The 13969-nt window shown below is 39.8% G+C and overlaps 1 protein-coding gene across 1 annotated transcript in view; it reads right to left on the bottom strand.

The window, feature by feature from the left end:
- Positions 1-381: 381 nt before the first annotated feature.
- The window catches only part of LOC113063237 (serine/threonine-protein kinase MRCK beta-like), a 492601-nt gene continuing 479013 nt past the window's right edge, over positions 382-13969 (bottom strand). The window contains exons 21-36 of the mRNA XM_026233483.1: positions 11974-12057; positions 11630-11704; positions 11394-11499; positions 11088-11224; positions 10805-10944; positions 10131-10212; positions 9815-10031; positions 8641-8703; positions 7962-8558; positions 7509-7606; positions 7319-7403; positions 6673-6793; positions 6470-6587; positions 3208-3316; positions 3058-3128; positions 382-2021 (exon numbers count right to left, since the gene is read on the bottom strand). Coding sequence (XP_026089268.1) covers positions 1893-2021; positions 3058-3128; positions 3208-3316; positions 6470-6587; positions 6673-6793; positions 7319-7403; positions 7509-7606; positions 7962-8558; positions 8641-8703; positions 9815-10031; positions 10131-10212; positions 10805-10944; positions 11088-11224; positions 11394-11499; positions 11630-11704; positions 11974-12057 — 2232 coding nt within the window. The 3' untranslated portion in view covers positions 382-1892. The remainder of the gene's footprint in view (positions 2022-3057; positions 3129-3207; positions 3317-6469; positions 6588-6672; positions 6794-7318; positions 7404-7508; positions 7607-7961; positions 8559-8640; positions 8704-9814; positions 10032-10130; positions 10213-10804; positions 10945-11087; positions 11225-11393; positions 11500-11629; positions 11705-11973; positions 12058-13969) is intronic.

The following is a 13969-nucleotide window of genomic DNA, read 5'->3' as shown; positions in this document are numbered from 1 at the left end:
AATGTGATACAAGAAAAGCAAAAATGCCTGTGTGTATTCATCAGTGACTCTTGATCATCCTCAAATGATCACTTAAACAAATTGCTTACATTTAAAATAGAATTCTTCAAAAATGTAACTGAACTTATGGTTTATGACATTTTTAGGAGTATGCAAAAAACTAAAAACATTTTTTTTTTAAATGTAATTATTTTAGTCAAGACTGTTCAGACCACTTAGCACAAATCAAATGAAAACTGCCAAAACAATGTAAATTTTACCCTAGAGTGTCAGTAAGCATTGATATGAGAAGAGTACACCGTTAACTTAGATTCAAAATGACAAAAAATTTATAAAATTAAAAAAATTCTCAAAACACACAAACACACCCAAAAAAGCACAAAAGGTACTCTTTTATTTATTTATTTTTTCAAATTTATGTGGCTAACAAGTCAATAATTACAAAGATTTCAACCGGTGATTCATTATGTTTTTCTTTCTTTTAAAGTAAAAGCAGTAGTGTTCTGTGGAGAAACGTCCGTCTGAAGAAGCGGACGTGTGAAGTATGAGGGAGAAACCGGAGGTACAGGAAAAACCATTCACACAAAATCATTTCCTTAGACTAAAACCTGTGCAAGTGTCTTACAGTGTTCCAGGAGGGCGGGGGACAACATAATACATGACCGACAGCCTCATCAAAACCACTGAAATGCTTTAGCGGACAGTTCATTACTAGTTGGCACTGAAGGCACACTTGAGTGATAATGGATATGCCATGTCAACAAACAAACTCATATCTGCGTCCTGATAGGAGTCTTCAACAGTGACGGATCCACACGGCTGCTTGCATGTGTCACACATCAGAAACCAGAATCAGAGCATGGCTATGGAGAGATAACCTTATCACATATATATTTTGTAACTTTTATTATTAAATAGAGCACACAAAGCAGCAGCAGCAGCTTAAGAGGAACTACTGAAATCCTATGAATAGTTGTAGCTGTGTGCTGTTCTCCTTTGTATTTTTATTAAAACACTTATCTCTATGTAAAGTCTTCCTTTTTGTTGCTTTCTTTTTTTTCTCTCCGGGTGATAAGCTGAACTAGATATCTTTGAGGGAAACGTCGAAGTTAAAACATGAATATTTTAAAGGCTGGTTTAAATGCAGAACTGGAGAGAGAAAGAGAAATGATATAGTAATAGAAGTGCCCTCTGGTTTGGCTTTAAACCCCCAAAGTCTCAGTCAGCGATCTACTGATCATATGAGACATTTTCACCGGTCTGTGACGAATCATGTTACTGGTCCAGTCGGGTTATATAAGAACGTCACAGTCCTATTTTATCCACAGTTTATCTCTTCCCGATACGCTCCTCTCTTGATGAGTGTTCCTGATAATAATACATTTAAAAACAGCATAGGAAGTCTCTTTTTTCCCCTGTATTCAATACTTTGAAGGGAAGCTAAGAATCCAGAAGCAATTCTGACAGCAGATGTAATGCATGTTCATTTACTAAAGCAAATAATAATAATATTAATACTAATACAAATAAAAAATAAAACTTGCAGGAGCATGGCATGGAATTAAGATTTAAAATAAAATAAAAGTCCATCATGCTGCTAATCTGTAATACCAGGACATCTCCACCAGGGGGCAGTGTTTCATCTTTTTTTCTTTTGGTGGCTTCGCCTACGCCTGTCTCGGCACACACCCAGCACGCTGCTCTTGTGGCGATCGAGGCCTCTACCCAGCAGCAGGATTTGGGGTAAACCTTTGGCCCTTGTGGTGGTTGAGCAGGTGACTTTTTGGAAGCGTCTTGACACTTCTTAGTGAGTCCTAGCAGAGCAGATGGATACGGGAGGGTGTGTCTACGGTGTGTGCAGGGCAAAAACAAAAAAGGGGAGTCGGTCATTTTCAGCCATCCAGGGATTGATCCAGGCTGTCCAGGGTGAGCTGACTGCGGTGGGGGGAGTTGGGGCTCGGGGGGCTGCTGGGGTTGGAGCTGTTGGAGGGGGTGGAATGTTTGGTAGAGTCAGAGTCGGGCTGCAAGAAGAGAGAAAAAAAACAAGGAAAAAGAAACAAGATTAGCAGATCAGTTGCTTGTTGTCAGGTTGGTTCACACAGTATACATGCATTCACAGAAGACTTATTATTGTTAACTAAAACTATTATAAAATTGTTTTCTGCAACTGAAATAAAATGGAAATATTATGAATATTATTGGAAAAAGTTAAATAATAATTGCTAATCAAAATAAAAAAAAGGCTATATATATTTTTTTTATTATTATTTATTTATTTCAGATTTATTTAATCTTAATACTTTAACTTAATTTTGAAGTATTACAATTAAATAAAACTGAAATAAAAACATTCAATCGAAATATTAGGGAAAAAACTAAAATGTACACAATTTTTCATACAAATATGCACACCAAAAAATTTCTTAATCTTAAAATTAAAATTAAGTTAAAATTTACTGAATCTAAAAAAAGAAAAAAGAAATACATTTTAATATTGGATTAAAAAATTAATTTACTCTAAATCCTACACTAAAATGAAAAAAAAAACATGCTGTAATATCTTTTAAAAAAGAAAGCTAAATAGAAAAAAAGTTACCAACTCTATTTAAATTAAAATGAAAAAATATAAAAATATTAATATTATAATAGTATATAAATAATGCTAAAATAAAAACGAATGAAAGATAAACAGAAAAAAAATTAGTATATAAAATGACAATCTTATACTAATATTAAAATGGAAACTGATATAATTGATAAATATTAATAAATTATATAATTGCATAAATACTATGTAATACTAAAATAATACTTTTATAAAACTAAAATAACAGTGGTTTCCAGCTGTAGCAGGATCTACCGTGAGAGAACTGGGGCAGTTATTACAGACCACAAAATCAGGACACAAGAAAACTCACTGAGCGGCCAAAAGCACCTCAGAGCTCCTCTAACCATCCATCATGCATCTCCAGAAACTTTCAAATGTGGGGCGAATGAAATAAAACCAAATTTGACATCCCGGGGGAGGTCATTAAGGTGGATGATAGATGTTCTTACCTCTCTCTCAAAGTCTTGATCTTGATCAGAAATACTGCGAGATGACCCTGCTCCTCCAAAATCTCCTCCTCCTTTAAATAGGGTATACAGATCAAGCATTTAGATGGGCAGTTTCAGCTGGACTGTGTGTGTTTAATGAGCGGCACCCACCTGAGGCAGTGCGGGTGATGTGGCTCTTACTCCTCTGCTGCCGTGAGATGCTGGACAGAGGCCGTGGTTTGTCTTTAGATAGATCGTCCTGAGAAGAGGGCATCACACTCTGCAGCACAGGAACAGGAAGTCAGACACACGTCTAGAGTACGCCAGTCATGCACTTGTGTAATACGACATGGAAACACTCTTGACTTTTAAACAAGATGTCTATTGCTAGCACAAACATTTGGTTTGGGTGCGTTTCATGCGCAAATTATTCTATAAACCCGAAAAAACTATATTTTGTCGTTTTTCAAGGAATATTTTGGAAAATGTTGATGTTAACCTCAACAGTATTTTCAAGCATTATCTGGAATAGAGGTGTCAAAATGTATCGGTATTGACGATAACAGTGATATAAAAGATAAAAAATGAAATATTGTTATGCTAGAGCTACACAGGATAATGTCGTAAACAAACGCAGCTAGTTTAAACTCCAAAACAATTAAAATGTATAAAAAAAACAAATGTTAGTTGAAGTAGAAAAATTCTATATAGTGATTAGCTAATAGTGATTCATTAGCTAAAAAAAAAAAAAAAAAGTTAGAAATTATTTTCACTGATAAACTGATATTATGAGAGCCCTAATCTGGAAACAATTTCACATTGATCAATTGTAACACACTTGTGTTTCATGCTGAAGTATGAGGCGTGTGTATTTTAATGTCTTCAGTCCTCTGACTTCAACAAAGCTTGACATTAGCAAACTGATAAGCCAACAGTACAACACTAACAATCATACAATTCAAATTACATTAGTAAAACTGTTGACTTGACTTTTTACCTTAAACTTTGCATTTTTTAAATTTGATTACATATTTTCAAACTGTTTAAAAGGGATACTTCTCCCAAAAATGAAAATTCATTACAATTAACTCATCAACATCAAGTTGTTTCAAACCTGTACAAGTTTTTCTTCTGTTTAAATGTTGGTAGCCCAACAGTTGCTGGTCCCCAATTGTCTTCCATAGTATTAATTTTCCTACTACTGAAGTCAATGGCTACTGAGCTAAACGATACAATTTTCATTTTTGAGTGAACTCTCTGAAAATCGCTCATTTAAATAGTCACCCCAAAAAACAAAACCAATCAAAGTCACTGCACTCAAGCATGAACAAAGAGTTCGGCAGGACAGGGATGGTATAACACAGGGAGGAGAGGAAGTGGAGGGCCTGGAGGGTGTGGTGGGGGAGGGATGGGGAACGGGGAGGAACAGGAAGTGGGGTGGGGAGGGGTGTTGCTAGCCTACCCTTCCCAGGGAGCATGTGGAAGGAGAGGAGGAGGAAGAGGAGAACTGAAGTAGGCTCTGCTGGGAGGAAGGCTCTTTCTGCAGATAGAGCCCGGCAGAGACGGGACTCATGTGATAGACGTGCTCAAAGTTGGTCGGAGGGGAGATCAGGGCATGGTGGCGAGAGGATGAGGGGAGGGAGTCTCGCTCTGCTGCTGCCACAACCAGAGGACAGAGCGAATCCAGGACCAGAGCGAAAACAGAAGGAGCGACGGGAAGAGGAAAAAGAGACAGAGAAAAGGGTGTGAGGGTGGAAGAGTGGAGCTGGCTGGCTTTGAAGAAGAAACATGCAGAGAGAAGGGAAAGACTTTGGTGCTGTGCAGTATAGTGAAAGAAAAGGATGTTAGGATGAGTAACACAGCCCTTTATTTGAGCGTCCTCACAAACCCAGCTGTACAGAAGCACATTCAAGAGCCAATCTGATCTTAATAACATTTCTTAAAACAGCCTCAAGTTCTCAGATTCAGGATTTAAACTGCTCATTTGGCATCTTTTGCACAAAGCTGAAGGACTGAATCAGATTTAGGTGAAGGACTACATATAAACCGATCTAGTTTGCTTATTTAGGAAGCTCTTCTTAAAAAACAACTTACAATGCATCAACGGTATAATCATTCTCCCTGGAAATTGTGAGCAGAGTATATTTTAAATTTAAGCTTTTTTGAGGTCCATTAATTGGCCTTAATTAATGTAAAAATAACAAAATTAATCTTAAAATGATTGATAGATAGATAGATAGATAGATAGATAGATAGATAGATAGATAAATATGCTAGACAATTGTTCAACTGAAGCTGCTCACGCTATACGTTTCTGATTCACTAACAAGAACTGACTCAAAAGACTCATTTGTTCAGAATCGTGAATCAGACTGCAATGGCTGTGCTGTAGGTTTTGTGTTGCATATTCATTAGCGATGTTATGGTGCTGCTGAATAGTAGAAACGTAAAATGATGTTATTTTACATAGTATGAATTAAAATGAAAATGGTCTGGATGAGTGTGAACCTCTCGCTCTCTCTCGTGAAGCCTACACTTAAGTGACTAAAACTGTAATTCCTCAACTGGCCGCTAGAGGCTGGCTGTGTGTAAATATTTTACAGCAGAAAAAAACATGTTCACAGTTTGGTACAAAAAGTGGTTTTGGTCTATATAGCTCATTTTGCCCTTCAAAATAACTGTAAGGAGGGTGAATATTTTTATTTTATTTTTATAACTCATCAGTTTAAATAATTTTAAGCCTTAAAGTTCTTCATAATTGAGGGCGTGGCCACTTGAGTGACAGGTGAATTGCTGCTGCTAACCCTACTGTCGAGGTAGGTGGGTGTAGTTTCAGCAACCAGCTCCCGCCTTTTTGCCAATTTTCGATTATCCGGGAGAGACACATGGTAAATTGCTGCCAAGATGGCGACAGCCCGCTCTGCCCACTTTGAGCTTCAAAAACTCTCATTAGGAGTCTACAGGTGACGTCACAGACTCTACGTCCATGTTTTTATAGTCTATGGGTCTGAATAAAAAGTGGTTCTTGGAACCCCTTTCGTAATTATAACAGTGTTTCTCAAATTTGCTCCTGGGGATCCCCTAGCACTGCACATTTGAAACCTTTTAGCAATAAAACCCGCTTCAAGTGACTGGGTTATTAGAAACGGCTTCGTGACTTTGAATTGGATGCGTCAGATTAGTGAGAGACAGCCAATGTGAGAATGTGGAGGGAAGTTCAGAGACCTGGGCTCGAGGGCACAATGGTGACACTGGTATTGGCAGGATGGGGATTTCCAAAAATCTTCAGCTGATGGGTCATCCCATCCGGATTTTAAAATGACAACTGTATGTTACCAAGCAAGGGCCCTCTAAGCACCACGTGTTATTATACATTTAAATAAACTCAAAACAGCTGAAGCTGATCTCCCAGTGTCCAGCTTTAAGACATTACCAGAGGCAGATCCATGAGGACCTGCATGCCGTCGCCTGGCCCCATGTGAGCCACGTGGTTGAAGTTGGTGGGGTTGGAGATCAGCTTGGATCTCATTTCAGGATCCCTCAGCATCTCCCTGTTGAAGACAACAATGACACATTGAATTCGGAGCAGTGCAGAAGTGCGGCAGTGTGAGAGGTCTCCTCCTGAAGCCACCTGACCTTCTCTGCTGCAGCCGCTCCTCCTCCGGTACTTTAAAAAGGAACTTCCTCTTGCTGCGTGTCCTCACCATCAGCTTCTTGCTGTTGTCTGAGGTCTCAGGGATGGCCAGATCACAGCCATCTGTGGAAACAAGTGTGAATGAGGTTGAGAAAGATGGCTGTGGCTCAAACTACAGCAGCCCTGGGTTTTGAGCTCTAAAGCCGCTCTGTCTGAACATACTGTGGATCTTGTTGGCAGCAGGCCTAGAGGAGGTGTGACAAATGAGGTCATTCTAGTTCACCAAACAAAAGCATCTTTATCAAGAGGGCAATCTGCCAAAGTGAGCAGGAAGTGAATTGTAAATGGACCACAAAGAGTGGAGCCGTACATTTCATTACCTGGGCCGATCTTATGAAGAGACCCAGTGGTGAACGAGTCAGTGCTTTTGAACAAATCTTGTAAATGAACAAATTATTATTCACCACTATGCACTGATTCAGAGTTCTCGTTAATGAACAATTAGTCCTTATTCATTTCTATCTACCGGCTCACATTGAGTTTTTAAACAAATTGGCATTTACATCTACACACAGACTCATTCAGTGTTTTCTGAAAGAATAATGTTGAACGTTGACATGGTGAAGTGTGTGTGGGGTGGGATCAGACCTGAGGAGTTGTTTCTGAAGTAGATGAGGTGGGGCTGCTCAGAGCCAAACAGGTTCAGACTGCCCTCCACATTCAGGGGCCGAATCTACAGACACAGTTTCAAGTTAGATCAGCTTTTGAATCAATAATACAAACAGTTCAATTCGAAACAAGCATTCAGAAACTTGTAAAATTAGGATCCTTCACTCACTCCTCTTAATGAGATGGTCTGGACCCATTCTGTGGTGTGGACATCAAACACGTCTACTCCATAATCACTGTACACTGTCAGGTAGTTCGAGTTTGAGCCTGAAAATAATGAATATGGGTTTGAGATCTCATGCTCATGGTCAGAGCAGAAGGATGCACCGAGCAAGTCGTTCAAGATGCTGTTCTCAAAGGACTGCCGGACGTGTCTCGAAACTGGGTCAGAGGCTGGATGGGTCACTATTCTGTCTGAAAAACATCTGGGGCCCGATTCCCGAAATAGTGCCAAGAATAAAATTCTTCTCAAGTATCATGTTCTTATTGTCTAACTTAAGAAAAATGGAAATATTTAAGAATTCAAATTCAGGAGGGTTGAAAACATGAAAACAAACTGTTGCTTAGATACTTCCACCAATTATGTTTTTTCTTCCCACACAAGCACTTTGGAGACACTTACTGCAGGCAAGCGGTGTTGCGGGCCACATCAGCTCCTGGGTTCGAGAGCGGCGTCCCGTTGCGTCCACGTACACTCCCAGCTGACTGAAGCACAGGAGCAGTTCATTGGGCCCCACATCCATAGCGTGCAGCGCGTCCAGAGGCTGCTGGGCCAAAAAGGCTAGTGAGGGGTCTGCCGGGCTCACCAGACTCACCGGTGACGACTCGCCCTGCATGGCCAGCAGAGCGAAGCCTGACGGGTAACCCACGCACAGCCGATCACGAATAATACCCAGCCACTGGGCAATACCAGGTGCCTGCACCTCCCACAGTTTACGGTGATGGGGCTTTACACGTGTGATTTCGTAGCAGATGACCTGCCGCTTCACTCCTGCTAGGAGACACGCTGGGCCACCAGGGCGTAGGGTACCTATGGTCATAGCCTGGCAGCCTTTTGTATCAGCCAACTTGGCCTCGCAATTTACATCCGCACCCTCCAGTGCCGCCCAGGAGTATAAATGGACATGGCGGCTGCGGCCAGAAAGCAGGGCCACCATCTTCTCTTTGGGCATGAGCTCAATCTGGCAGATTTTTTTACAGTCAGCGGCACGAACAATGACTGAAAAAAGGATCATGAGAAGTTTATTACAAGTGAAAATAATGGTAAAGATCTAAACATGTGCTAAACAGTGTACTCGTACCATCTCTGGTAATCTCGACTACAAACAGGCCATCTTCTGTCCCCAGCGCAATTCGTTCTCGATCTGTAGAGACAAAAGCAGGACAGATACGATTTGTGAATAAAATATTTGTGAATACAACGTGTCAACCCTTAAAGTGATAGTTCACTTGAAAATTGTGTTGTTCTTAACTTTGGTTCATATTCAAAACCAAATTTTGAATGAAAACTGAGTGATTTCTGCTCCCTCATTGTAGGTCCTTTCTTCCAAAACTTCATAAAGCTACTCCCAAGTAAAATGGGCTCTGGCTATGATTTTTCATTAAGTGAAAATATGAATGTGGGCTATTATTATTGAAATATTAATACTATAAAAAGACAATATCACGTTCAAATGCACAAATGTAACAGCATTTGCATACCGTATTTTTCGGACTATAAGTCGCACCCGAGTAGCTATAAGTCGCACCAGTCCAAAAATATGTCATGATGAGGAAAAAAACATAAGTCGCAATGGACTATAAGTCGCATTTATTTAGAACCAAGAACTGAGAGAAAAACATTACCGTCTACAGCCACGAGAGGGCGCTCTTTGTTTTCAGTGTAGACTACAGGAGCACTGAGCAGCATAGAGCTCCCTCTCGTGGCTGGAGATGGTAATGTTTTCTCTTGGTTCATTTCTCTCAGTTCTTATCAAATTAATTTTGATAAATAAGTCGCACCTGACTATAAGTCGCAGGACAAGCCAAACTATGAAAAAAAGTGCGACTTATAGTCCGAAAATACGGTGTGTGTATATATATATATATATATATATATATATATATATATATATATATATATATATATATATATATATATTAATAGAGATGAAAACAAATATGAAAACAGAAATTCAATTATGAAACTCAATCATTATTTACACCACAACCTCTGAAAGCAACTCAAATTGTTTTTTTACATAAAATAAAAAGTATATATATATATATATATATATGTGGGTAATAACGGACAAAAAAAGCTGCATTTTTTGTAAACATTATGAAGCAATGCTTGTTGTTCTCCTGAAAATGAAGGAAATTGGATTGATTCGTTTAGACTAATTACATTGAAAGTACACTGATCCATTGACTAACTGATTAGCGGATTGGTAATCTCAGAGAATAAGATCACCGGCTCCCTAACGCTGTACTCACCTAGAATGGCAGCGGAGAGTGTCGTTTTGATGGCAGGCAGGCTGCTGTTGTAGGCCTCATGCAGGACATGCACCACACGGTTCTTCAGGCGGTTCTTGACCAGGATGTTCTGCAGGCCCTCTAGGATGCCCACCCACTTCCTCTTCTCCGTCTCACTCTCAGCTAACACCAGCAGAGGCACCGGCCGGATTGGAGAGTTCGAAGCGGATGACGTTACCTATGCAGTTCAGAGCAAATATTGTTAATTATCAGGATGCACGATTAGCCAAATATAGCATAGAATCATTTAAGGAACAGGACACGTTTTGCCGCGTACCCTAAATATGCAGGGAATGTCTTTACGACTGGCATGGATCACGTCAGATGCCAACACAGAGCTTACAGAGAACTCTTCGTCTCTGTGAGGAAATGAAAGAAACAATGTCACAAAATATTGTAGTTTTTTTTTTTTTTTTATCATGGCATACTTCATTAACACTACCATTCAAAAGTTTGGGGTAAGTTTGTGCTACAAATGATTGCTCTCATGTATAAGGGGCTTTCCTTTCAATTAATGCTTGGATAACCCTTTTTTTACACTGCACACGTCTGCAGCACATTACTGCTCCAACACGGCCACACTTTTCAGAAAAGTGAGTGAGCATAAATACACAGTTTGACCAATTCATACATCACTAACAGCATATCACTCCCGTAATTTAGACAGCATTCACATCAGAAGCGAACTGTTCCAGAGTTCGCATGAACTGTACCCGAGACCACCTTTTTATGCAGACTCGGGTACGGTCGCAGGTGCGCACCACAGTTTATAAAACAAACGAACCGAAACGTTAACGTCAAATAACCCGGATGCACACCAAAAGTGCTAGTGTGAAAGCCCCCAAAAACATTTTCAGACCCCAAACTTTTGAACTGTACTGTTACAGATTACGACATTGATTGATGATCGTCTAAGTATATATATGATTTGAGAATGTGACCAATCCTGACCTCAAATCGAGGACCTGACTGGCCATCATGCAAGGCTGAGTGGACTTCCCTTCTGGCACCTCATAGAGGAAGAGCTTACAGTCACACACAACAGCATATGCCCTCTGCCAGCCCTTCTTCACTCCTGTGGGCTTCGGGATCTGAAAGAGGAGCGAACCCATACTGCAATTTAATGTACATTCAGTACAACATTCAGTAGGAAATACAATCAAATTCAATGCAAGGGTACAGGTGAGATAATAAAAACAAGTGGCAGAAACTTGACTTCTATTATCATTCTCACCCTGACGAAACCTTTGTACGCTGTGCCAATGCCCCTCTGCACATCAATACCCAGAGGCCTCTTGGCCTGCTCTGGAGGAATGGGGCAAATCTGGGGCGCGTTGTCTTTACAGGACACGTGGCAGATGAAAGAGCATACTAAAAGAGATTCAGCGAGGGAGGGAGAAAAACCAAACATTTAAAAATGTGACAAGTGAAACTGGCATTTCAATATTTCATCTTAGATCAAAAGCTCTTTGTCATTTCCCCAAACCACCATTTTGGAGATGCCGTCTCTGATCTTATTTATCATTAATACTCCGCTCACCCTCGCAGGCATAACCCTGTCGGGTCTGGCCCACCATCAGGGAGGTACAGTGAGTGCACTGGGTCGGGCTGGAGAAAGTCTTAATGCTTAGCTGATGAGCTTTAGGCTGTTGACAAAGGAAATATTAACAGTCAGAGGAATGGATGCATGCTGATGTTGAAAAGATGGTAATAATACGCTGACAGACTTAGGAAGCAGGCTAAAGATGAGTCGGACACATCATATGGTGGGTTTACCTTTGGTGCGCTGAGTGTGGGCTGATAGATTGGAGAAGGGGCAGCAGGGGTGGTCGCCTGAGACTTGACTGGCTCCTAAAGGATTAATACAACAATCCCATGAATAAAAATTCCATATATTTCTAGCAAATAAAACAAAGAAATATAAAATGTGCAATACCAAAACATGTATATTTCAGAGCTTATTTTTCAGACAAAAAAATCCTTTCAGCATTTAAAAAAAAAAAAGTTAAGCTTTGTCCTATCCATTACTATTCAGGAAATGACAAAATCAATGACCAGTGTATCAGAGAGGAAGTCTGAGAGCAGCAGAATGTAACAGGAAGTGTTAGGTGGACACTCACATCCTGTTCTGAAGTCACTGATTGGGAGGAAGTGGGGATGTCCGTCTTCTGAGGTGTGGTGTCCATTTCACCGACAGAGCTCGTCTGAGGGAAAGACCACAGTTGGGAAACAGCTCAAAATGTGTATGCATCATTCGCTGGGGGCTATTTTTATGGGCAGTAGATGAGTTCAAAAGCTTTAAAAACAGACTTTGGTTTCCTCAAAATGCTACTACACTAACAGACTCAAGTGACGCAAACATTGTCACAATGGGACGGAGATCACTCATAACTAATGAGTGTTCAGAAGTCATGTGCTTATTCATGAAAGACATGAGCACAAGGTTTATACCTATTAATACAATATTAGAATACAAATGACAGTGCTGTTTAAAATTATTGTGAAAGAAAACCGTGGTATTGGTATATCGTTACACTCCTAGTGTGTGTGTGTGTGTGTGAATAAACAATACTTAAAATAGGTTTAAGTCTCTCATCCAAAACATGAGCAAACAGCGTATTTTATCTTAGCAAACACTAATGAATCCTATGCCATCTATAATTCAACTTCAGATGCATTTGTAAACACAAATGCACCATCCTTGGCTAACATTATCTGCAATTGAGCCCCAAAATTATGCACGAATAATACTTACCAAGCACAATACAATACAAAACATACTGATATGGTCAAACTCTATATCTATGCAACGTGAATGCACAGTGGTATCAAATAAGGGTGAAATTTAAGATGCACAAAGACTGGCAGGTAATGAAAATATATACAAAATTAATTGACATCACTTTTAACGTAATTATTTTCATGTTCAATTAGCATACCATCATCACCTATATTGGTAGGTTATAAATATTAATGAAAAGCTCCCACATTTGAATCATCTTTCATTCATTTTATTTCATTTGATTCATTTTACAGCTGGTTGCTTTAGCCATTCATTCTGAATTATGGATGTTTATTGTCCTAGTGGGCTCTTAAGAGTTAACTAATGGCTTAGTGCATGTGCAGACTTGACTAATGGAGGGTAACGTTATTAACATTAGCCGTTTAAGAGGTTAGAAGGCAGTGGGAAGGTGGTTAATACTAACTGCTGGATGCTAAATGTGAGTCTCTAACGTTAAGCACCTACAATTAGACTCAATTGGTTCTAGGGTCTGGATGCAATATGGCAGAGGAACACAGTCAGCAGACAAAATAGATGTAACAAACTGAAGGGGGTGCTGGTTATTCTGAATGCAAGTTGTATGGTCAATGTCTGGCCTTAAATGGTGAGTCAAACATGATTAACATATAGTAAGTAACATGAGTCCTGTTTATTTAGACAAACAAGGCATTAGATGAACTTTGTCTGCGGACAGATCACTCCTGCCAAAGTTAAATATCACAGGGAGGGAGGACCCTTGTTCAGCAAACTTACTTCATCCCAAAATGCAAGCAGAGAAGATGCGGATGAGGAGGAGACAGATTCCTTTTGTTAAGGGAACAAAAATAAGATGACAGTTGACATAGCTTTTGTCTTTATGAACTTTCCCTATAATCCCACGAGTTTCAAAAATACAACTGTCCGGTTGAGTTGGTCTCTGATTAGGCAAATCAAAGCATGATGGACCATTTGGCCATGAACTGAACTGACTCTGTGACTGTAGTAAATCCATCGGCTACTTTTCCAATGTAAACTGTGACTGAAAGCTACATAATAACTGTTGCGAGTCGGTGATTTCAGGATGAGGCAGGGCAGGAAGCCTCATATCGCACCAGGCTACGGTCAACATGGGACTTGCTCTTGAGCTCAAAAGCAGCAGGAACTGACTGCGTGATATGTGTTTTTGAACTTGATATAGCATCTGAAATCAAACCTGGAAACTCCAGACAGGTAAAAGGGGGATAATTAATGGATCTAATTAGAATAGAACTACATGGTTAGATAGCAACAAGGTTTTTATAGAATTCCAATGACTAGGGTAATATCCTAAACCCAAAAAAATGGTGACAAAAACA

The sequence above is a fragment of the Carassius auratus genome, chromosome 45 (genome assembly GCF_003368295.1).
Source record: "Carassius auratus strain Wakin chromosome 45, ASM336829v1, whole genome shotgun sequence".
Classification (NCBI taxonomy): Eukaryota; Metazoa; Chordata; class Actinopteri; order Cypriniformes; family Cyprinidae; genus Carassius; species Carassius auratus.
This window is presented reverse-complemented; position numbering and strand designations above follow the sequence as displayed.